The sequence below is a fragment of the Capra hircus genome, chromosome 12 (genome assembly GCF_001704415.2).
Source record: "Capra hircus breed San Clemente chromosome 12, ASM170441v1, whole genome shotgun sequence".
Lineage (NCBI taxonomy): Eukaryota > Metazoa > Chordata > Mammalia > Artiodactyla > Bovidae > Capra > Capra hircus.
Window position 1 is genome coordinate 54,897,040 of NC_030819.1, and position 21,825 is coordinate 54,918,864.

General features: G+C 50.1%; 1 protein-coding gene across 1 annotated transcript in view; it reads right to left on the bottom strand.

Annotated features, from left to right (window-relative positions):
• Positions 682–21,825, bottom strand: part of FLT1 (fms related tyrosine kinase 1) — a 207,481-nt gene continuing 186,337 nt past the window's right edge. The window contains exons 24-30 of the mRNA XM_018056600.1: positions 21,077–21,188; positions 19,569–19,668; positions 15,049–15,154; positions 14,422–14,564; positions 10,379–10,463; positions 7,198–7,286; positions 682–3,430 (exon numbers count right to left, since the gene is read on the bottom strand). Coding sequence (XP_017912089.1) covers positions 3,229–3,430; positions 7,198–7,286; positions 10,379–10,463; positions 14,422–14,564; positions 15,049–15,154; positions 19,569–19,668; positions 21,077–21,188 — 837 coding nt within the window. The 3' untranslated portion in view covers positions 682–3,228. The remainder of the gene's footprint in view (positions 3,431–7,197; positions 7,287–10,378; positions 10,464–14,421; positions 14,565–15,048; positions 15,155–19,568; positions 19,669–21,076; positions 21,189–21,825) is intronic.

Sequence of the window (21,825 nt, forward strand, 5' to 3'; positions counted from 1 at the left end):
TTATTGCAGTATAGTTGCTTTATAGTGTCCTGTTTCAGCTGTACAACAAAGTGAATCAGCTATATATATATACATGTATCTCTTTTTCCTCTGGATAGGGCATGGCAACCCACTCCAGTATTCTTGCCTGGAGAATCCCATGGACAGAGGAGCCTGGTGGGATACAGTCCATGGGGTAACAGAGACACGACTGAGCGACTCAGCACACAGCACACACGTATCTCTTTTATGGATTTCCTTCCCATTTAGGTCATCACAGAGAGCTGAGCAGAGTTCCCTGTGCTCTATAGTAGGTTCTCGTTAGTTCTCTTACACGTAGTATCAGTAGTGTGTATATGTCAATCCCAGTCACCCAGTTCATCCCCACCCCTCCTCCCCCGGCTTGGTGTCCTTACATTTCTTCCCTATGTTTGTGTCTCTATCTCTGTTTTGCAAACAATTTCATCTGTACCATTTTTCTCTCTTTTGTTACACTGTTCACGTGTCTTGATTGTTAATACAGCCACTCTGTGGGCTGATGGATGATCTGTGCCTGTCTTGAGCTGCATTTGCTGTCTCTTTCTTGTGCTGGCTTAGCAACTGGTATTTCACAAGCATTTCATGCTTGTCCCCCCTCAACAGCCCCAAGAAAACCAAGACCCCTTTATTCATTTTTACACAAAATGGGAAGTATATGGATGTTTTTGTAAGTTAATTTTATTATATGAAGATAACATACAAAATACATTCATAGTGACTAGAGATGTAGGACAAAACTGTCTCACTTATAATCTGCAGCATATATTCTTGGTTTGTATAAAAGTAACTTTAAAATTCCAGTTTCCTTAAATAGTTCTGCACAACACACACACACAAATATACACATAGTTACCACCACTGTCAGTCAAAGGTGCGCTCCTTCTTCAATCAGTTAAAAGAGGCCAACAAGTGTTTTTTTCCCGTTTGACATCCGAAGGTAACCTTATCAGGATTTTGAACACACTTGCTCCTCGGGTCTGAGCGTCGTTCTGAGAATAACTAGAGACAAGCTTGTGCGTGGTTCCAGTCCCCTCCCACCCACCATACTCGGGTTACGTGATCTCACAAGTCCTGGAAAGGGGGTCCTTGCCCCCTAATTGTTCATGCCAACCTTTTTTGTCAAAATTGACAAATGGGTCAAATAATACCATCGATTCATTAGTGATTTAATTTTCTGTGCTGCTTCAGCACACCTACCTGTGACAAGCCCTTTCCCATTGGAGAGTGTCTTTCCTCCCAGTTTCCCGTTTTTGTTCTATGTTGAGACCCCAGATGGAGCTGGACTGCTAGACAGAGTCTCTGATTCCATTGAGTCTCTGAGGAAGCCAGATTGTCTTTTGGAAAGATGGTATTACTAAGGCCTCTTAAAGAACGGATTACTGAAATCAAGATATACGTATAGCTAAGGTTTTTGTTTTCCCTAATTGCTGGATCCTTAACTGACTTGAAAAAACCAGAGACTCAGTTTGAAGCTTCTTATATTTTGCCTGTTTAACCTCCTCCCGGTTACCTGATTGCTACTCTTGCCAGTGGTCACAGGTACTCTTGTGCTGGTAAAGAAGAGGAAGAGCAAGGCTCTCCCCGCCTTGGTCCCTGGTCCCGTGCTGTCTGGACATGGCTCCTGGTGGAGACTGGCCAGTGGCTCCTCCAGCAGAGGCCCCCTCCCACCACCACCCCGGGAGCAGTTCTCTGGCTGGGGACAAGCCAGCTCTCCCATCTCTTCACACCAAGAGCCTTAAAATGAGACTCTGGTCGCTCCCGCCTCCACCTGCCCTCCTCTGCTCCCCGCCCACCCCCGCCCTGGGCCAGGGCAGGATGTCCAGGCCTATCACTTTTGTCTCAGGTTCTAGGGTTACATCACCTGCATCAAGGTAAGCATCCTCTCCACCAGGAGCAGTGATTCCCTGTGGCCTGACTGGCCCCAGAAGGTGCACACACATCCTAAACACACAGCATCACGCAGAGATGGTGGCGGACCCAGGGCCTCTTGGCCCCGAGAAATGGGCGCCCTTTTGTACCCTGTCCCTATTTTGGTCACAACTCAGACCCGAGGCAGGGCCCAAAGTAGATGAAAAGAGGCTTTTCTCTTACTGACGGCTCATTAACTAACATCCTGAGTCCCAGTTCTAGAAACATCTTGCATAAATCACACACCACCTTTTGCCTCAAGGAGCATAAAGTGCTTCATAGACATTGGTTACTGCTCTTCTGTCCAGGAGACGAGCGTGAGAGAGCTGGGGTCCCCACGGAATAAGGACACGTGGCTGCCTTCCTGTCCTCCAGTCCCCTTGGTCTCAGGCAGTTAGTCTGGTGCAGAGAGGGGGTTTTCACTCCGCCTTCCCTTTTTCTCCATCTATCCTAGTTTGGGTCTAGAGAAAACCTCCACAAGACTGTTGCCCTTCTCCTCAGCTTCCTTTGATTGCTAATTGAAACATGTTAGAACAAAGAAGTGAGTTAAGTGTCTGGACTACATATGAATACTCAAAATAGAAGCGGACGTTATCTGTGAAAACGTGGCTTTAAGCCTAACAGGTGACATGACAGACCAGACTCACTGGGGTGAGCCCACCTAAGGTTTTACAATCTGCTTGATAATTCCAAAAATTATGTTTGGCTTTTTTTTTTTTAAACCTCCTATCACCCCTCCGTCCTGTCTGCTCCCTGGATGGATTCTCCAAGGTGGACCGGTGGCATTGTCCTCTACCCACTCGCTCCCCACAAGGTGCAGATCCAATCCCCGTCCTGCCCCTACCCTGTGTGCTCTCCCCATCTCTTCTCCCTCCCCCCACACACAGCCTGCTGGAGACCCCAGAACCACGCCTTTGACAGCACAGGCCTTGCTGACGCAAAGAGTCCAAGCTGCAGTGACAGGTGACAGCGTGTGTCCTGAGCCACCTGGAGCCTGGAGGCCTTGGGGTCTCCGGGGCAGGGGGAGGGGCAAGTCCAGGGCGGGGTCAGGATTTCTTCTCCCCGCTGAGTCCTGCGAGGGTTGGCAGTGGCGCTCTTTGTCACTATTCCTCTATCTGGGGTTACATTCTTGTTAGTCAAAAGAGACAAAAGCACTATTAAAAAAAAAACAAAAAAAGCAGCCGGCTCCTCTGGAAAGGAAAAGGTGTCGATTTCTATACGCATAATACTGGCAAAAGCTAGTTTTCTGGGGGTTATAAATACACACGTGGTTCTAGAAAGAAGGCTGTGCAGAATCGGGCTTTAGACTGGTGGGGTGGAGTACAGGACCACAGAGTTGTAGTCGGGGGGAGGCGAGCAGCAGGAAATCTTCCTCTCCAGCTCCGAGTGGTCATAGGTGAACCGGCGGTGGCCTGTTCCCAGGTGCCCACAGCTGGCGTGGCAAAACGTGGGTCTGCTGAGGTCAGAAAGGCCTGACTCCTTACTCTTACTGGTTACTCTCAAGCTAAAGACAGAAAAGAAAGAAAAAAATTGTACAAAATGGATTTATTGGAAACACTGAAGTCCACTCTATAGTGGGCCGTTTGTTCAAGCCCAGCGGCTTTCCTGGTCGGTAAAGAATCTGCAACGTGGGAGGCCTGAGTTCGATCCCTGAGGCATGAAGACCCCCTGGAGAAGGAAATGGCAACCCACTCCAGTATTCTTGCATGGAGAATCCCATGGACACAGGAGCCTAGTGGGCTACAGCCCATGGGATCGCAGAGTTGCAGTAGACTGGCGGCCTAACACTTGTTCAAACCCATCCAGAGTGAATGTCTGCTGAGTCCTACCTCGAACTAGGCTGGGGTGTCTGGAGCTGCCCACGGCCTCTCCTCCACCAGCTGGGGGTCAGTCCAGTGGCCAGGGATGGAGGGTGGGATTAGTTAAAGCAAATCCAGAATTCCTGGTGGAAAACAGCTCCCAGGCTTGGGTCCAGCGCTCCCCTCTGCTGGTCCGTTAGTGCCTAGCATTGGCTGAAAGATGCTGAACCTGGGAACAACATCTTCTAGGGGGAGAGCTGCGATTAAAATAGAGGATCCTGAGAGGAGGCGCCTCCTGCATCACCCAGGTGGGCCCTGAATGCAATCCCACGTGTCCGGGCGGGAGCATCGCAGCACCTGCAGGAGGAGCGGGGCCACCGCCACAGAGGAGGAGTGCCGGGGGCAGCAGGGCTGGAGGAGGCGCTGGCCGGGATGTCCTGTGGGGGAGAGGGCCTCATGTCGGGGTGCAGTCCTGCCGACACCTCGTTCTGGGGCGTCTGGCCTCCGGAACTGCAAGAGGATCCATTTCTCCCATTCTGAGCCACTGACTTCATGCAAAGTTGTTGCAGCCGGCTGGAGCAACGCCTAGGACGTGCTACAGAAACTTAGTAAGTTTCTCCCTCTCAAGTTTGTGCTCCGGAGGAGAGAAGCGTTCGGTTCGGTTCGGTGCCAGGCAGTGTGTTGCTGGCCAGGGCGAAAAGACTGGCTTCTGGGTTGGGTCCGCGTGGGGCAGGGAGCCGGTCTGGTCCTCCGTGTTTGATGGTTTCAGCAGCGCCGGTGGTAGTGAGAACCCCACCCGCCACTGGCCGTTTCGCCCGGCCTTTGAACCATGTTCTGTATGTTGGTCTCGGAGTGGAGGAGGCAATGGATGGCTTTCATTTTTTTTCCACAAAGGTCTGGAAGTGTTTCAAGGCAGGAAACAAGAACACGTGGGCCCCGCTTCCCCTCACTCACTCCATGTCCTGTGACCTGCCTGGGACTGGGCTTGGGGTCCCTGGGTGCCCGCGGAGAGGACACAGGTATGCCAGGTGTCCGTCAGGGAGCGTTCCCAGCCCTCCAGTCCTCTGTGGTTGATGAGCTGGGGCCCCACTGCTCAGAGGTGTCTGTGGACACCCTTTGGTTTACATCAGGGTCTGCAAACTAGCCTGTGAGCTGGCCACCTGTTTGGTTTGGTTTTTGTTTTTTTAAAAAAACAATAGTTTTATTGACATGCTTGCATATTGTACAATATACCTATTTAAAGTGTACTCTGGGCATTTCATATAAATGAAATCATACAACTGGCTCCTCTCACTTAATTCAAGGTTCATCAATGTTGTAGCTGCCTATCAGTACCTCGTACTTTTGATCGACAAATATTCTCTTGTAAGGATATATGCATTTTATTTATCCGTTCACCAGCTGATAGACGCTAGAGTTGTTTCTACTTTTGGTTCTTGTGAACAGTGCTGCTATGAATATTTGCATATACGTTTCTGTGGGGTATATATATACCTACAGAGTTGCATTGCTGGCTCACAGAGTAGCTCTATTTAACTTTCTGTGGACTGTTTTCCTCTGTAAACTGCTAGACTGTTTTCCAAAGTGGCTGCAGTGTTTCATATTACCACCAGCAAGCATCCAGAGTTCTAATTCCTCCACGTTCTTACCAACACTGACTCTGGTTAGTGAGGACCAGAGTTCTAGAACCATGTCCCTGGTTCAAACCATCCTGGTGGGGGGTGAAGAGGTGTCTCATGTGATCTGCATTGCCCTGATGTCTGATGAGGTGAAGCTTATTTTCACGTGTTCCCTGGCCAAGGCCACCGGCTCTTGTGAGTATGGTTCACTGGACACAGCTGCCTTTTATTGTTCGTCTATCAGCTGCTTTTATAAGTGGCAGAGTTGAGCGGTCATCACTGGCCCCTTACGAATGGGTCTGCATTCAGTAGAAAAACCATCTAAGTGAAGTTTCATACAATAGAAACTTCTTGGCAGTCAGAATTTAGACTGTAAAAGAACACAAGCAGAACATACTTTTCTGAAAACACTTAACTCTGAACACAGCACCAAACTACACAAAGGCAGAATGAAAACAGCATTTCAACTCCACCGAAAGTATTGATCATGAAAGATGTAAAAAGTCACGTGACTTCCCTAGGCACGGTTCCCTTTTTAAACAGGTCCACCCCCAAGTTCTCTTGTTCTCCTAGCTCTTCAACTGTATGGAAAACAAGGGGTGCTTGAGAGTTTGAGGAAAAGAAAAGCGAGCACTCCACCTGTGTTGTGGAGGAACTGAAGACTTCGTTCACTTTAAATCTTATTTTCGGGTCCTTTGCTTACCAAAGGAGGCCCAACTTCTCCCAAGTGTTTTGGGAACTCTGTTTAAATAAGCGCAAATGAAAAGATGATGGGTGGGGGAAGTTTGCAGATCCCTGATTGAGATAAAAGAGGGGCGGAACGGTTCCGCATGGCAGGGAGGGTCAAGGGCAGATGTTTGAACCAGGAAAGGAAGGCAAATCAGGTGGCCCTTGCCCTGTCCAGCAATGTCCCTGGGCAGAGAGGAGCACGGAGAGGAGCCGGCCTGGGCAGAGTGCAGCGAGGGCCCTGGTAGTTCTGACAGAGTTGTCACTGGCTGCAGGGTGGAGGCAGGAGAGCGGGCTCCAACAGGAAACGAGCCTTCATTTGGAAGAGTTGGGGGCTCAGGATGGTGTGTCTTAGGACTGGACAACTGTTCCGGAGCCCTTCTTGTCCCCTCGTTGCAGGCCCCCGGCAGGTAATGGGTGTGCGTTCTCTCCCCGCCCCCTCGGACAGGTCTCTGGTCTGGACTGTACGCTGTTCACAGTTGAGGACCTCGGGCTCCTTTCAGCTGAAAGACTGCACTTCATGTGCTTGGACTTCCTTCTTTGCTGGAATGTTCTGTCTTCTCTCAAATCCCACTCTTCCTTTCCAGAGCATGGTGCTCAGGTGTCTGCTTTTCTCTGTTTTCTTTTTTTTTTTTATGATTTTTTAAAATTTTATTTATTTTTAATGGAAGGATAATTGCTTTAAATGATTGTGTTGGTTTCTACCGAACATCACCATGAATCGCCATAGGTTTACTCGTGTCCCCTCCCACTTGAACATCCCTCCCACCTCCCTCCCCATCCCACCTCTCTGAGTTGTCACAGAGCCCCAGTGTGAGTTCCCTGAGTCATATAGCAAATTCCCATTGGCTCTCTATTTTAAATATGGTAATGTATGTTTCCACATTACTCTCTCCAGGCCTCCCACTCTCTCCTTCCTCCCTCCGCTCCAGCCGCGTCCATACATCTGCTTTCATGCCCTCTTTACTGTCCTTCCAGGGAAAACAGCTTTCTGCACAGCCTGGACACTGTAGTTTAGAAGGGCAGGTAGCCCTCAAGTATGGCCATGAAACCCTCCTCCCAGGCAACGTCCCTCCTGCCCCTCTAGAAAGTGAGCAAAGCCCCCTGCCCCCGGCTTCCTTACTCACTTCAGTGAGGCCTTGGGTTTGCTCTCTGCCCAGGTGAAGCGCTTCAGCAAGGGGGAGGCCAGCAGGGTGCCACTATCCAGCTGGTAGTCCTGCAGGGAAGAAGGGAGAGTTACAGCTCCTGCTTGAGCCAGAGGGTTTCGTGATGTTGGGATGCGTGTCTGAGGTCACTCCAGCATCTGGCCTCCCTCCCTGTGAGGACAGAGCACTCTCTCCATAGCAGCCAGTCTGCTGCTGCTGCTAAGTCGCTTCAGTCAAGTCTGACTCTGTGCAACCCATAGAAGGCAGCCTACCAGGCTCCCCCGTCCCTGGGATTCTCCAGGCAAGAACACTGGAGTGGGTTGCATTTCCTTCTCCAATGCATGAAAGTGAAAAGTGAAAGTGAAGTCACTCAGTCATGTCTGACTCTTCGCGACCCCATGGACTGTAGCCTACCAGACTCCTCCGTCCATGGGATTTTTCAGGCAAGAGAACTGGAGTGGGTTGCCATTGCCTTCTCCAACTGGCCAGTCTAAACCTTGTCAATTACAAGAGGCCCCTATGTCCAGTGACTCAGAGACCCTTCTTCCTGCAGGTGAAGAAAGCAAATATAATCAAAATAGAAAATTGCAGGTAACAGGTGAGCATTTTTCGTAGTCAACTTTTATGCTATTTTATGCAAACTATTGCATAAATATGTTCAGCTAATTGGGCAGATGACTTGGCAGTGATATGTAAAGATTCCCTGGTGGCTCAGATGATAAAGAATCTGCCTGCAAAGCAGGAGACCCAGGTTTGATCCCCGGGTCAGGAAGATCCCTTGGAAAACGGAATGCAACCCACTCCAGTATTCTTGCCTGGAGCATCCCCATGGACAGAGGAGCCTGGGGCTACAGTCCATGGGGTCACAAAGAGTTGGACACAACTGAGCGAGCAATAATAAAGGCACAATTTAATTTTCTTTCTTGAAGATTCTATGGAGGTTTGAGACTCTTCCGAGTTACCGTGATATTGAATGGTTTGCCTTGGAGACGAACAGAGATCATTCTGTCGTTTTTGAGACTGCATCCAAGTACTGCATTTTGGACCCTTCTGGTGACTATGATGGCTACTCCATTTCTTCTAAGGGATTCTTGCCCACAGTAGTAGATATAATGGTCATCTGAGTTAAATTCGCCCATTCCAGTCCACTTTAGTTTGCTGATTCCTAAAATGTCGACGTTTACTCTTGCCATCTCTTGTTTGATCACTTCCAATTTGCCTTGATTCATGAACCTAACATTCCAGGTTCCTATGCAATATTGCTCTTTACAGCATCAGACGTTGCTTCCATCACCAGTCACATCCACAACTGGGTGTTGTTTTTGCTTTGGCTCCATCTCTTCATTCTCTCTGGAGTTATTTCTCCACTGATCTCCAGTAGCATACTAGGCACTTACTGACATGGGGAGTTCATCTTTCAGTGTCCTATCCTTTTGCCTTTTCATACTGTTCATGGGGTTCTCAAGGCAGGAATACTGAAGTGGTTTGCCATTCCCTTCTCCAGTGGGCCACACTTTGTTAGAAATAAAATGACACTCCTTGGAAGAAAAGTTATGACCAACATAGACAGGATATTAAAAAGCAGAGACATTACTTTGCCAACAAAGGTCCATCTAGTCAAGGCTATGGTTTTTCCAGTAGTCATGTATGGATATCAGATCTGAACCATAAAGAAGGCTGAGCACTGAAGAATTGATGCTTTCAGACTGGGTGCTGGAGAAGACTCTTGAGAGTCCCTTGGACTGCAAGGAGATCCAACCAGTCCATCCTAATGGAGATCAGTCCTGGGTGTTCTTTGGAAGGACTGATGCTGAAGCTGAAACTCCAGTACTCTGGCCACCTCATGCGAAGAGTTGACTCATTGGAAAAGACTCTGATGCTGGGAGGGATTGGGGGCAGGAGGAGAAGGGGACAGAGGATGAGATGGCTGGATGGCATCACCAACTCAACTGGACATGAGTTTGAATAAATTCCGGGAATTGGTGATGGACAGGGAGGACTGGTGTGCTGTAGTCCATGGTATCGCAAAGAGTTGGACATGACTGAACGACGGGACTGAACTGAGCTACAGTTTCCAGCAATTCCGTTTACTAATTGGGTCATGTTTAGCACTGAGTTTTACGCAGGATCCTCCTTATACTATCAAAATGGTGTTTCCAGTGAGTGGACCCCACATGTAGTTCCTGCCACCCTTTGGGTCTCTTACGTGGCTGTGTGTGTGTCCTTGACTATCAGGGAGGAACCTAAGCAAGGATACTGCCCTAGGATCCAGTGCATCAGGGTTGGGAGGGCTAAGGGTCAAAGAAATCTTGCATGTTTTATTCAGTGCCATTTCCTTGGACTTAAAACCAGCATTCTAAGCAGCAAAGCAACATTTCCAGCACTTTGTCTTTGTAGTCACAGCTTATTTGTAATTTTTTTTTTTTTTTTAACGTTCACGTCATCTTTTCCTCTCTATCTGGTGTGTTTGAAGGATTTGGGCATTTTCCAGTCGTGACCGCAGCATTTGAGGTCATCACCTTCTCATCACAGTAGGCTTTCCAGGCCTTTTTTGGGTCATGGCTCTGTGAGCATGGATGGTCCTGGGATCCAGTGGCTGCGTCCCTGGAGACCACGCTCTGGTCCAGCTCTCTGTCTCCTCCCCTTAATCTCTCAGCCCCTTGTCCAGACCTTTAAAGGGACAGGTGAGTTGAGGCCTCTTATTAGCCAGGGCTGTGTGGATCGCTTCTCTCTGTGCAGCTGGGTGGGAGCCTGGCTGGTCAGCTCTGGAAAGTTTGTGGGAAGGTGCAAGAGGTCTCGGAGATTCTTCCAGGATCTCAGAGGGGAGGCCCCGCCCCTCGCACAGTTTTGAGTTGTTTTGATGCGGTGATAGCAGGCTTCCATCCCTGATAGCCAAGATGTTTAGAAACACCCAAGGACGTTTCCTAAGGTTATGCCCACCCAAAGACTTGGGCCCTGGGGTGAGCTCTGGGTCATCTTCAGACTACAGAACTCCTTTCAAATTAGCTCTGTATGTCCCATGTCTTGTCATTCCCCTGGAACTGTCATTTTAGCCACCGCTGATGACTGGCCCCTGGTAACCTAGAGCAACCGGACAGTTGGGGTTTGTGTTTGCATGCGGGGCTGCCCAGGGTGTGCTGAGTAAGTTAATTCTGTTACTTACATCAAGCAGGGAAAGGCCATTCGGTGAGAATTCTTCAAAGGTTTTGAGTTTTTCCAGGCTGATGAAATTGAAAGCATTGACATATCTAAAGAAGCAGAAAGGATAATCAGGTCAGTAATTAAACTTAAAAGCTTTTGCACAATGAAGGAAACTATAAGCAAGGTGAAAAGACAGCCTTCAGAATGGGAGAAAATAATAGCAAACAAAGCAACTGACAAAGAATTAATCTCAAAAATATACAAGCAACTCCTGCAGCTCAATTCCAGAAAAATAAGTGAACCAGTCAAAAAATGGGCCAAAGAACTACATAGACACTTCTCCAAAGAAGACATACGGATGGCTAACAAACACATGAAAAGATGCTCAACATCACTCATTATCAGAGAAATGCAAATCAAAACCATAATGAAGTACCATTTCACGCCAGTCAGAATGGCTACTATCCAAAAGTCTACAAGCAATAAATGCTGAAGAGGGTGTGGAGAAAAGGGAACCCTCTTACACTGTTGGTGGGAATGCAAACTAGTACAGCCACTCTGGAGAACCTCAAAAAACTGTGGAGATTCCTTAAAAAACTGGAAATAGAACTGCCATATGACCCAGCAATCCCACTGCTGGGCATACACACTGAGGAAACCAGAATTGAAAGAGACACGTGTACCCCAATGTTCATTGCAGCACTGTTTATAATAGCCAGGACATGGAAGCAACCTAGATGTCCATCAGCAGACGAATGGATAAGAAAGCTGTGGTACATATACACAATGGAGTATTACTCAGCCATTAAAAAGAATAATTTGAATCAGTTCTAATGAGGTGGATGAAACTGGAGCCTATTATACAGAGAGAAGTGAGCCAGGAAGAAAAACACCAATACAGTATACTAATGCACATATATGGAATTTAGAAAGATGGTAACGATAACCCTATATGCGAGACAGCAAAAGAGACACAGATGTATAGAACAGTCTTTCGGACTCTGTGGGAGAAGGCGAGGGTGGGATGATTTGAGAGAATAGCATTGAAACCTGTAAATTATCATATGTGAAACAGATCGCCAGTCCAGGTTCAATGCATGAGACAGGGTGCTCAGGGCTGGTGCACTGGGATGACCCAGAGAGATGGGATGGGGAGGGAGGTGGGAGGGGGGTTCAGGATGGGGGACACATGTACACCCATGGCTGATTCATGTCAATGTGTGGCAAAAACCACTACAATATTGTAAAGTAATTAGCCTCCAATTAAAGAAATTTTAAAAAATGAATAAAAAATTAAAAATGCTGATTAAAAAAAAAGAATAATCAGGTCAGGATAACACCTTCAGTTTTGATTAGTCAGGAGATCACAGGCACCCCATCCCAGCTAAGATGAAGCTGAATGCCAGAGGAGGGACCTCATACCTTTTGAAGCTGCAGGTCCCTGGCTGTGTGCCCCGGGAATCCCGGCAGTGGTTTCTAATCACTCATGGCCCTCACTGCACTGTTGTGAGCAAAACCCCACAGGGACCCTTGAGGGATTCACCAGTGGCCAGGCCTCTGGTCCCTCAGGGAACCAGATGACGTCAGGCCAAGAAGAGCCCTGAGTTGTCATCTGGTCTGAATGTGACAGAAGGAGGAGATGATGCCCAGAGAGGTGATGTGGCTTCATCAGTGTACAGCTGCTGCTTCTGTAAGGCCATGACCGGTCAGGGCCGCACGGCCAGTTCAGTGGTGTATATCCAAGCACCGGGAGGAAGGGGCAGTAACTGGATGACATCCCTGTGACTGCCTGCTGAGCTCGGTGGCCCACTATACACACACTCACCTGGGACTCTGTCACCACCGACAGGGCTCGTCTCTTAGGCAAGCGCCCTGTCTGGTGAAGGCTAAGCAACAGTCTGGAGGGACCCGTGTCACTTTGATATTTCCCTGCCCCATGTCTGACCTGGTCTGCCTCTGCTAGTTTATTTAATCCATGCTTGCTTGTCTCCTCTTTAAAACAATAGATGACTCATCTGGGCTGGTCTGTGAAGCATGAATCGGTCGCTGACCTGTGACCCAACCCCACAAATCTGTGCTGGCCATTGGATTTCTTCCAGGCCTGTCCCAGACCGTCAAGCCTCCCAGTTCTTCCCTGGTCACCTGCCAAGCATGGCTGCACTGAGGTTGGCAGTCTAGGAGGATACCTCCGTCCGTCCATCCTAAGTTGCTTCACTAGCGCCCACTGCAGATAAAATTGCTAGGAGGCCCACAGAATAGCCTGAAAGTCCTCATACCGGTTCTGACCGATTGCGAAGGGACAGGGCATCAGAACACCTGGGTTAGAAACTCCGTTCTGCTGCTTTCCGACTGCATGGCTGTGGCAAGCTGTCCTCTGTGGAGCTTTAATGTCTCCATCTGTGCCACAGGAATAGTACCTCCTTCTTAGGGCTGTCTGGAGGAGGTGATGTATGCAAAGAGCCCACTGCTGTACCAGGCCACAAAGCATGTGTCTCGCTATACAGTAAGCCCCCTGCACGCGAAGTTGTGAGTTTTCAAAGATGTGAACGTGTGTTCGCATGTCCAACGGCGTAAGTTAGTTGACCTGTCTAGCGTACATCGTTGTGTGCATGCCCCCTCTACAAGCGGCTATGCTTTTGTGTGCTTTAAACATTACTGTTTGGTAGAGCGCAACAGTACAGTATCTTTATATCAAGCCCAGGATGTTCAGAAGCAAGAGGGTAGATAGAATTGAACCCAGCAAGGAATCAGAACCTGCCGTCAGCGTGACATCGCAGCTGATGTCCCTCCGTCTCCTACTGCTGATGACCCTCTACCATGTCCCACCTCTTCTCCCTCCTCCAGCCAGGAACTCTTCTTGCCTGTTCACTTGATGCCAGCCCCTGAGTGTCAGCTGTTGTACTGCACTAGGTACTGTAAGATTCAAAATGTTTTCCTTTTTGTGTTTCTTATGTATTATTTGTGAGAAAAGTATTATAAACCTATTACGGTCAAGTATTACTGTAATAGGTGTCTAGTGATACAGTATGACTATATTACACTACAGTACTACACGGCCGATCATGTTAGATGGGTACCTAGGCTAACTTTGTTGGACTTACTAATAAATTGGACATTCTTGGAATGGAACTCATCTGTATGTAGGGGACTTAACTGTAGTGAGTGGAACATACCTGTCACTCCTGGCACCAAGGTGCTGGCCTTATCCAGCGTGGCCCCTCGGTGTATCTGTCTTCCCTCACCCCTTCTCCAGTTTCCTTCGCACTAACAAGAGATACTGTAGTTTGTCAGGTAAGAAAACAAATCCAGTTTGTTTTCACTGTATTGAAGGTATCATGCAAAAACTCAAGGTCCTTGAGGAGGAAAAGATGGGAGAGTTCTTCTGGACTAAGACAGACTAAAGAAATGGAAGGAAATGCAAGGTATTCTTGATTGGATGGTGCTTTTAAAAAAGGCGCAGAAGACGTTTGGGGACAATACTGGGAACTTGAAACCTTAATAAGATGAAGAGATGATCAGCTTCTTTGTGATAATTTTGGTGTGCTGGCACAGGAGAACACCCCTTACAAGATACATGTGCATGCTAAGTTGCTTCAGTCAAGTCTGACTCTCTTTAACCCCATGGACTGCAGCCCACCAGGCTCCTCTATCCATGGGATTCTCCAGGCCAGAATACTGGAGTGGGTTACCATGTCCTTCTCCATACAAGATGTATACCAAAGTATTTAGAGGCAAAGCATTAAATGGTGTATGTCCTCTTTCACACACACACTCACTCACTCACTCACTCACTATAGGCTCCTCTGTCCATGGGATTTTTCAGGCAAGAATACTGGTGTAGGTTGCCATTTCCTCCTTCAGAGAATCTTCTCGACCCAGGGACTGAACCTGTGACTTCTTGTCTCCTGCATTGGCAGGTGGACTCTTTATCCACTGGGCCACTGGCTAAGCCCACAGACAGAGTAAGGCAACATGCTATGGTTGAATTTAGGAGGTGGACTTTTTTTTTTTTTTTTTAAAGTTTAAAAATCGTATCAGATGAAGTGGGAGAAGAAAAGATCTTACCTGACATTATCAGAACTCCCTGAATTAAACTTGGGAGCAGAAATATCTTCCTGGAAGAAGTCCTCAGAGAAGGCAGGTGTCGAGTACGTAAACGCACTGTTGCCTGTCAGGATGGCGTTGAGCGGAATGTAGTCTTTACCATCCTGAAACAGCAAAGGTGGAGCTCTGGTCACGTGCATTCTACTTCAGCCTATTTTCTGTGCAGCGCTGTCTCAGTTCAACTATGTCATTTCCATAATCTTGGTTGTGTTTTGGGATGATAATTCCACATATATGCACTTTTTGTTTGTTTTTTTTTTTTTGCTGGTGATCTCAGCTGTTGTTGCTGTCGTTTATTCACTAAGTTGTTTCCGACTCTGGCAACCCCATAGAGTGTAGCCTGCCAGTGTCCTCTGCCCATGGTATTCTCTAGGAAAGAGTACTGGAGTGGGTACTCCTCCAGGGGACCTTCCAGACTCAGGGGTAGAACCCATGTCTTCTGCTTTGGCAGCTGGATTCTTTACTGCCGAGCCGCCAGGGAAGCCCGATCTCAGCTGTGAATAGCCACTAAATAACGAGAGACAAGTAAGACACCCCCTTGACTAACATCAAAGGCAGCTGGCCTTCTGATAGTCTAGATAAATTTACCTGTTGTACATTGGCTTGAAGCAGGTCACCTAGTTTTTCCACAAGCTCCACAAATCTGGGCCTTTCTTTTGGGTCTTTGTGCCAGCAGTCCAACATGATCTGGTAGCTATTGGGTGAGAGGAAAATAGAGACGGCTGGAGGCGGTAGTGGGTACATGGGTTACCATACATGTCGGCAGAGGGGTGGGCATTGTCATGCGTATAAAGATGATGCTTTTTGCAGTATGTAGTGTTCGCTCTGTTTAAATTGTGGGTACACAGTGTGATACGTAAGAGGCTGCTTGGGCCAGGTCCTGCTGGGAGTGGAACTTACAGACAGGGAGGAGGCTGGGAGTGAGGAAGGGGCTATAACTAGGGGGTGTCGCCCCTGCTCCCTGGGCACACAGGACGGGGGCGGCCGTGCCCAAGGGCCCTTCACTCTCCCTGACCTGAGAGACCTCCCTGACCTCTCCATGCCTTAGAGTGGGGGCTCCAGGCACGTGCCCCATCCAGGGAACCTGGGCCAGCCTGCCAGTGGCCTGGAGGAGCGTAAGACAGTCCCAAGTGGATCTCACAGTAAGGTGGTGGCTCAGTTGCTAAGTCATGTCTGACTCTCTGCGACCCCATGGACCAGAGCATGTCAGGCTCCCCATCCTTCACCATCTCCTGGGGTTTGCTCAAACTCATGTCCACTGAGTCGGTGATGCCATCTAACTAATCTGTTGAGACAGGTGCAGAAATCGTGCAGAGGCAGGTGGACTCAAGTCTTGGATCCTTAGCTCAGGTGCAGGGGCTGTGGCGGAGGCTGGCCTGAATCTGCCTTATTTCACTTAAGGCTCCCTGGCCTCTAGCAAGAGACAGACTCTCAGAGGCTGTTGGGAGAGCAGTTACACACACACACACACATGCACACACACCCCCACACACCTCGCCCACACAACCCCCCACACACCCCCACACACATACAACCACACCCCACACACATACCCCCCACACACACACCCACACACACACACCCCACACACACACCCCACACACCCCCCACACACCCCCACACACACACACCCCACACACACCACCCCCACACACCCCCCACACACACACCTCGCCCACACAAACCCCCCCACACCCCCCCCACACACCCACACCCCACACACACCCCCCACACCCCCACACCCCCCTCACACACACACCCCCCCACACACACACCCCCACACACACCTCCCCCCACACACACACAGTTGTATATACACTTGCTGTTGTTTAGTTGCTCAGTCGTGTCCAACTCTTTGCGACTCCATGGACTGTAGCCCATCAGGCTCCTCTGTCCATGGGGTTCTCCAGGCAAGAATACCGGAGTGGGTTGCCATTTCTTTCCCCAGGGGATCTTCCTGACCCAGGGATTGAACCTATGTCTCCTGCATTGGCAGGTGGGTTCTTTACCACTGAGCCACCAGGGACGCCCGGAAAAGATACATAGATGTTCTATGAAAAGTAGCCAAAGCAAGAAAGGCTTGAACCAGGCAAAAAAAGGGAGGTGGGCCTGGGAGTTGGCAGCATTCAGTCAAGAAGAGGCTGCAGGCTTATCTCAACTAGCATTGCTTCACTGCTGAAAGGCGGAGGTGGAGGAAATGCAAGAGCTGTGAGCAGGGTGCTCCCAGGTTCCTCTCTGCTGAAACCAGCCAAAGGGACCACCTACAACTATTGCTGTTTTTTATTTTGATCCCTGGTTTCTGATTTCCACTCCTCTTGCCTAAAATTCAATGCTAATCATCTCTGCAAACACCAAAGGAAAAGAAAAAAATCAAAACATTCATTACTTCTCCTCCTCATTGAAAGACATCTGATCAAACAGGCTGTGGGCGAGGAACCAATGACTCAACGTTAAACCGTTTTACATCACTAAGTAAATAGGTTTAATAAGAAAAAGAGACACCAGTTACACCCAAACCCACAGGCCTTCTCGAAGCAAGCTAGGGGTGAGGGGGCCTGTGGAGGGAGCTTCCTGTCCAAGCTATCACCCAAGCTCCCAAGCGCACATCAATTTAGGTCAAGTTCAGGTCACAGGACCCAAGTTCTGAGAATGCACGTTATCCTTACCCAGGTCTTCCCGCTATTTGTACAAGCAACATGGAAATGGCTCCATCAGCTTTCAAATGCTAAAGGTTTGAATTTTGGACTTCTTTTTTTAATTAAAAGAAAAAAAGATTTAAACACCAAAAACATTTTATATTGGGGTATAGCCAATGGCAACCCACTCCAGTATACTTGCCTGGAGTATTCCATGGACCTGAGCCTGGCAGGCTACAGTTCATGGGGTCGCAAAGAGTCACACATGACTGCAACAACTTTGCATGCGTAGCCAATTAACAATGCTGTGGTTGTTTCAGGTGAACAGTGAAGGAACTCAGCCATACATGTATTTGTGTCCGTTCTTGATTTCTGGACTTAACATTTCCCAAAGCTGCTGCTTTTTGTAATTTCTATAAGAAACTCCCTAGAATTGAGGAACCACCCTTCTCTCTAGCTCTAAGCTGGGGTACAAGTGCTCTTCACAGATAAAGATTGAAGCTTTCATAAAGTCCAAGGCCATTTGGGGCCCAAAGTTGATGTGAGTTGTTTTGGACCAGAACAAGTATAAGAACTGGAAACGCTGGAAACACACCCTGCAGGTGTGTAGTGGTACTGGGGGCTCTGGACTCAGACTTGGTTTGCTTAACTAATTAGCAAAGTGGCAAACCACTTCTGTGTCCTATGCCTTGGTTTTCTCATCTGTACAATGGGGATAATAATAGCACCCACTGCATAGGTTGTTATGAGAATGAGGTAAATGGGTATATGTTAAAGTGTTTAAGATAGTGCCTGACTCTTCATAAGCACTAAGTAACTAATAAATAATAAACCCTGTTAATGACTGCAATTATTATTACTGTTGAAGGTGAAAAGAGAAGGGGGGCGGCAGGATGAGATGGTTGGATGGCATCACCAACTTAATGGACATGAGTTTGAGCAAGCTCTGGGAGCTGGTGAAGGACAGGGAAGCCTGCCGTGCTGTAGTCCACAGGGTTGCAAAGAATCGGATATGACTTAGCAACTGAACACCAACAATTATTATTGCTAGTCACTAGGAACTTGCCCTTGTGACTTTCAGATTATATGGAAAGTGGACAGAAATATTTAATTCAAACCATGAGTGAACATGTCAGAGATATTTCTTCTAAGGAACATGGGGTATGTTCCTAACTTGATAGTCCTGTGGTCTAGGGAGTCCGGAGGACCACCTTTCTGTCTGTCTCCTTTGTATGTAGCTAACTAGTCATGACACTTCTCAGAGGCTAGCTCCATCACTCATTCAGTTCAGATGGCGATTCCCGCCCGCCTGCCCCTGACACGGTCTGGGGTCTTCCAGTGAGATTATAGCAGGGAAAATACTTAAACCACGAAGTGCAGAGTCATCATTTTAAACCAGAACTCCTGGTGAAAAGAAGCTAGCACTTCAGAGCTCTCCTGCCTTTCTCTCTCTGCAGCCCAGGCAGGCCTGGGGCTCACCTGGCTGTCTCCCCAGCTCTCAGAAGGGCCTTGTGCTTTCCTGGCCAAAACACCACAAGCACCTGACGAGGCCGGGTCCCTTCTCCCTCTGCGCTTGGGCTGCTCCCAGCCCTGCCCTTGTGGCCTGAGTCCTCGGGCCTCCTCGTCCCGGGTCTGACCCAGCTCGTCTCTGGACCGTGAAGGAAAGAGACGTGGCCTTGCACTCTGGCCAAGCCCCACTTCCTTCGTTCCCTCTAGCTCCTCCCGAAGGCCATCGCAGGGCTCCCAGCAGGCCCCCGCTGTGTGGGTGGGATGGGAGGGCCCTGCAGGAAAGGCGGTGCTGCTGTGGGGCGGGGGGACGTGGTGGTGGTAGGGCTCCCCTGAGTCCTTGATGGCAGCTGGACACAAAACTGCTGGGGTCATCACATTCCTGCCCAGGCCTCAGAGTGCAAAACAGGCCCAGAGTGGAAAAAGTGTCTGCGGGGTGAGTGAGCACTTGTCCACCGGGGAGAGCTGTCAGGAAGGCCCTGGGCTCACAGGTCCCAGCCAGGTCCTAACAGGAGGCCCCTTTCCCTCCCATCTCCCCTGCATTCCAGACCAGCCCCCCACAGATCCCTGCTGTGGACAGGGGTCAGCGCTGGTTCCCTGCTGGCCTCCACCCCGGCTGCCTGCCGAGCCCACTGGTTCCCAGTCTGAGCCACCCCCAAGGTCTGGCCCCCAGCTCCTCGGTGCTCTGTTCAGGGTTCCCCAGGCTCACACCTGGATGCTGTGTCAGGGTGGAGGGAGGACCCAGGTAGGGATGGGTCCGGGACCCAAAGCCCCACTTCTGGAGGGTGCTGGGTCCCCACGGAGGTACTCAGGGGCATCCCTGGAGACAAGGGTTCGCCTGCATCTCCCAGGACGGGGGATTCTGAAACTCAACAGAGCATCCCCTTCCTGAGGAGGCCTGGTCTGGGGGGAACCGTGGGGGATGGGGGTCCGGGTGGGAGTGGAGGCGGTGGGGTGGGGGCTCACATTTCAGGCGTGGCGTACTCGGGTGCCCGCATCCTCATCCCGTCCTTCAGGCGGCTGCAGAAGTCCTCGTCCATCTGCACCCCCGGGTAGGGGGACCCGCCTGCACCGGGGACCAGAGAGCACAGGGCGTGTTACGGCCTCGGGCACGTGCGGGCCAGTTCAGCGTCTGTCTCCTCCGAGGTGACGGTTGGCGGTAAATTCCCAGGGACGGGAAGGACCCTTGGCACACAGCACGGCCACAGAGCAGCTGGGTCGGCCCCGCGGTGCTGGGTGTCTGATGCCCCCTGCCTGGTTCCCAGGGCTGTCTGGTCAGGAGAAAGGCTGGCATCTGAGGGGTCCCCCCACCCAGAGAAGGAGCTCTAGACAAATCCCATCCTTTAGAGACTCATTTGTTGGGATTTTAACTCCCTACTTTCTTGTAAACCTCATACAGCATTGAGGAGGGGCAGTTGTGTGATGGGTCTGGGGGGGGGGTTGGGAGCCGGGACTGGGCGGGCTGATTCGAGGGTCGGGGGGCTGCCCACGGGCCTGGAGGGCCAGAGGAGCCGGGACTTTGCCTTTTGCCAAATTTTCTGGGCAGCATCGCAGGGAACAGCCCCCTTGGAGGGATTTGTGGCTAGGAGTGAGCAGGCCTCCATATCAGCCCCATCCCAGCCCTGGAAGCTAGTGTCTCTCAGCGTTTGTTTGTCTGCACCTTGGAGTGACCGCAGCTGGGAGGAAGCAGCTGGGTGCGTGCGGCGCTGGCGCTGTGTCCCCGCGGGGCCACTGCGGCCGCCAAGCCGCTTTCAAAGACTGCAGGCAACAGGTGCCTGTCATCGAAAGCAGGGGAATGGATTTCCCACATTACAGGAAGCCAGGGATGTTACTGGGTGACTTTTATTTGCTCTGAGAGGCATGTTTTTGGCAAAGTCTAAAAGACTTGGCTAGACCCGGCCGTTCGAGGGAGGCCTCGGAGCATTAGGTCTGCGTCTGCAGCCAGATGTGGGCGCCGGACTCATCTGGGAGCGTGGGCCTGGGACCAGGCTTGCAGCCACTGCAGTGCGTGTTGGTGGAAGCTGAGCGCACCCACACACAACCAGCATTTCTGCCATTCATCCTGAGCGAACTGGCTTCTGGGGCCAGCCATGCTGAAAAGAGGCAGGCGGTGAGCTGAGCTTGTTGGGTCTTTCCTGGGAAATTCTGCAGGGTTTTGGGTGGAAGGATGCAGGGAGCAGAGAGGCGTGGGTATTAAAGAGTCTGGGTGTTTGAGGAATTAGGACAAGGGAAGGGAATTAGGAAGACAGGGAAGGGGTAGCCAGATTGGCTGGAGGTAAGTGGGACTGGAGGTTGTATCCTAGCTGGACCTCTCTCGCAGCCCCCTGCGTGTTTTTTTTTTTTTGTGGTCCAGGCGTGTATGGGCACACTGCTCTGAGTGGTTTTAGTGGCTGCCGCAGCCCAGGTAGCTCCCTAGAGGAGGCAGACGCTCAGCTCTGGGCAGCTGTCCCCTCTCCGCCTGCCCCCAGCCTCACCTAAGGAGAAGATCTCCCACAGAAGCACTCCGTAGGACCACACGTCGCTCTTGGTGCTGTAGATCTTGTCAAAGATGGACTCGGGAGCCATCCACTTCAGAGGAAGTCGCGTCTGGAAAAGGGTGAAGGGAGGCCTTATAGCAGGAGGGCATGCAAACAAGCACATTCGACCTGAGCACCCGGGGGTCGCCTCCCAGATAACGTGTGGCCTTAAACCATTTCCCGGAGCAGCCACGCTTTCCCAGGACGGAGAGTGCGCGTCAGACTGACGTGCGGCCCTGAAAGTGTGCTGTGTTCATCCCTACGATGGGCAGTAGCTGCTTAGTAAGCCCTTCCTCTGTGCCCAGAGCACCCGACTCTGACTCTGTAAGAAAGCCTCCTTCCCAAAACAGCCTGCATGCCACGCAGACCCGGGAAAGAGCCCTGCGAATTACGGGGTTGGCCAAAATGTTCCTCGGGGTTTTTCTGTAACATCTAATGGAAAAATCCAAACAGACTTTTTGACCAACCCGATAGAAGGCGTCTGGAAAATCGATCATTTCCAGGAATTTTTCTTAACAAGGAGGATTTTTGAAAGGCGTTCCGATATAAAACACAGGATTTTAAGAGTCACTGACTGGGAGGTGTAGGCAAAGGCACGGAAAAGAAGGAAGGTGATAGACAGTGTTTAGGGCCCCATGTGACTAGTTTTGAAGTGGGAGTCCCAGTGGGTTCAGCCCTATGGCTTCATAGAGATGGAGATTGACAGG